The following is a 990-nucleotide window of genomic DNA, read 5'->3' as shown; positions in this document are numbered from 1 at the left end:
ATAATATTGTTCTTTTTATCGGTTCAAGTATAAATATGGTAAAAAAATCCGGCATACGTTAATCGATACATTAATCTATATTTATAACTTCTTTTATTTTAAAGACATAAACAAACAAAATTAAGCTAAAATAGTTAGCTTTATTGTAAAGCCGATCTTGTATCATATATAAATATACCAAACCCGGTTACAAAAATTCTATAACCTTTTTTTCATTAAAATTATTGAAAATAAAACTCCGATTATTTAATAAATCAAAGAAGAAACATGTCTACTTCACCACCTACTGTTAATCCAGTCGCAACAATTGTGCAACGCCGATTAATTACTAAGGGAAGATTTTTTCATAGTACATCAAAGGATAAAAATTTTTTTTTAATAACTTACAAAATTGTTCAAGAAAATACTGATTTTTTTAATGATAGTGATCCTGATTATAATTTTAATTACGATCATGAATTTTTTTATCAATATTATACAACGAATTACTTTGTCAGGTGTAAATTATTACCTCATTTAATTGTTGAAGATTTACTGAATAATGAGCAATTTGATATGAATACACGGAATAACGAAACATCATTATCTCCACAACAAAAATTAAGCCTTGAAGAAAGCTTGTATATAAAGCTTTATTTACGTGTTTCACAAGAAACGGATGAAATTATAATTTAAATAGTACGTTATGATGCGTTATCACATCTACAAACTTATTAAATTATTTTTGTTTCACGTAATAAATTAGGATTTTTAAAATATTCCCCCTTACGCCATACTTCTTCATCTTTTCAAACTTTACTTTCCCTCATCACAATTCCTTCACCTCTTCCTTCCGTCATTATTACCAAGAAATATTTAGTCAACTCATATGAATTTTTATCCAATTTTTACTAAATTAATATAATACTCAGTTAATCAGAATCTCGTGATTAAAGGAATGATTCAGCGGTCCTTTAGTAATTAGTTAGCTCCACTTAACAAAGATGCCGT

The 990-nt window shown here is 26.7% G+C and overlaps 1 protein-coding gene across 1 annotated transcript; it reads left to right on the top strand.

Moving 5' to 3' along the window:
• Positions 1 to 267: 267 nt before the first annotated feature.
• On the top strand, positions 268 to 675 carry OCT59_010637 (uncharacterized protein; the record flags this gene model as incomplete). Its single annotated transcript, XM_025328378.1, has 1 exon — positions 268 to 675. One exon carries the CDS (start codon positions 268 to 270, stop codon positions 673 to 675), a length of 408 nt encoding a protein of 135 aa, XP_025166937.1.
• Positions 676 to 990: the final 315 nt, after the last annotated feature.

The sequence above is a fragment of the Rhizophagus irregularis genome, chromosome 19 (assembly GCF_026210795.1).
Source record: "Rhizophagus irregularis chromosome 19, complete sequence".
Lineage (NCBI taxonomy): Eukaryota > Fungi > Glomeromycota > Glomeromycetes > Glomerales > Glomeraceae > Rhizophagus > Rhizophagus irregularis.
This window is presented reverse-complemented; position numbering and strand designations above follow the sequence as displayed.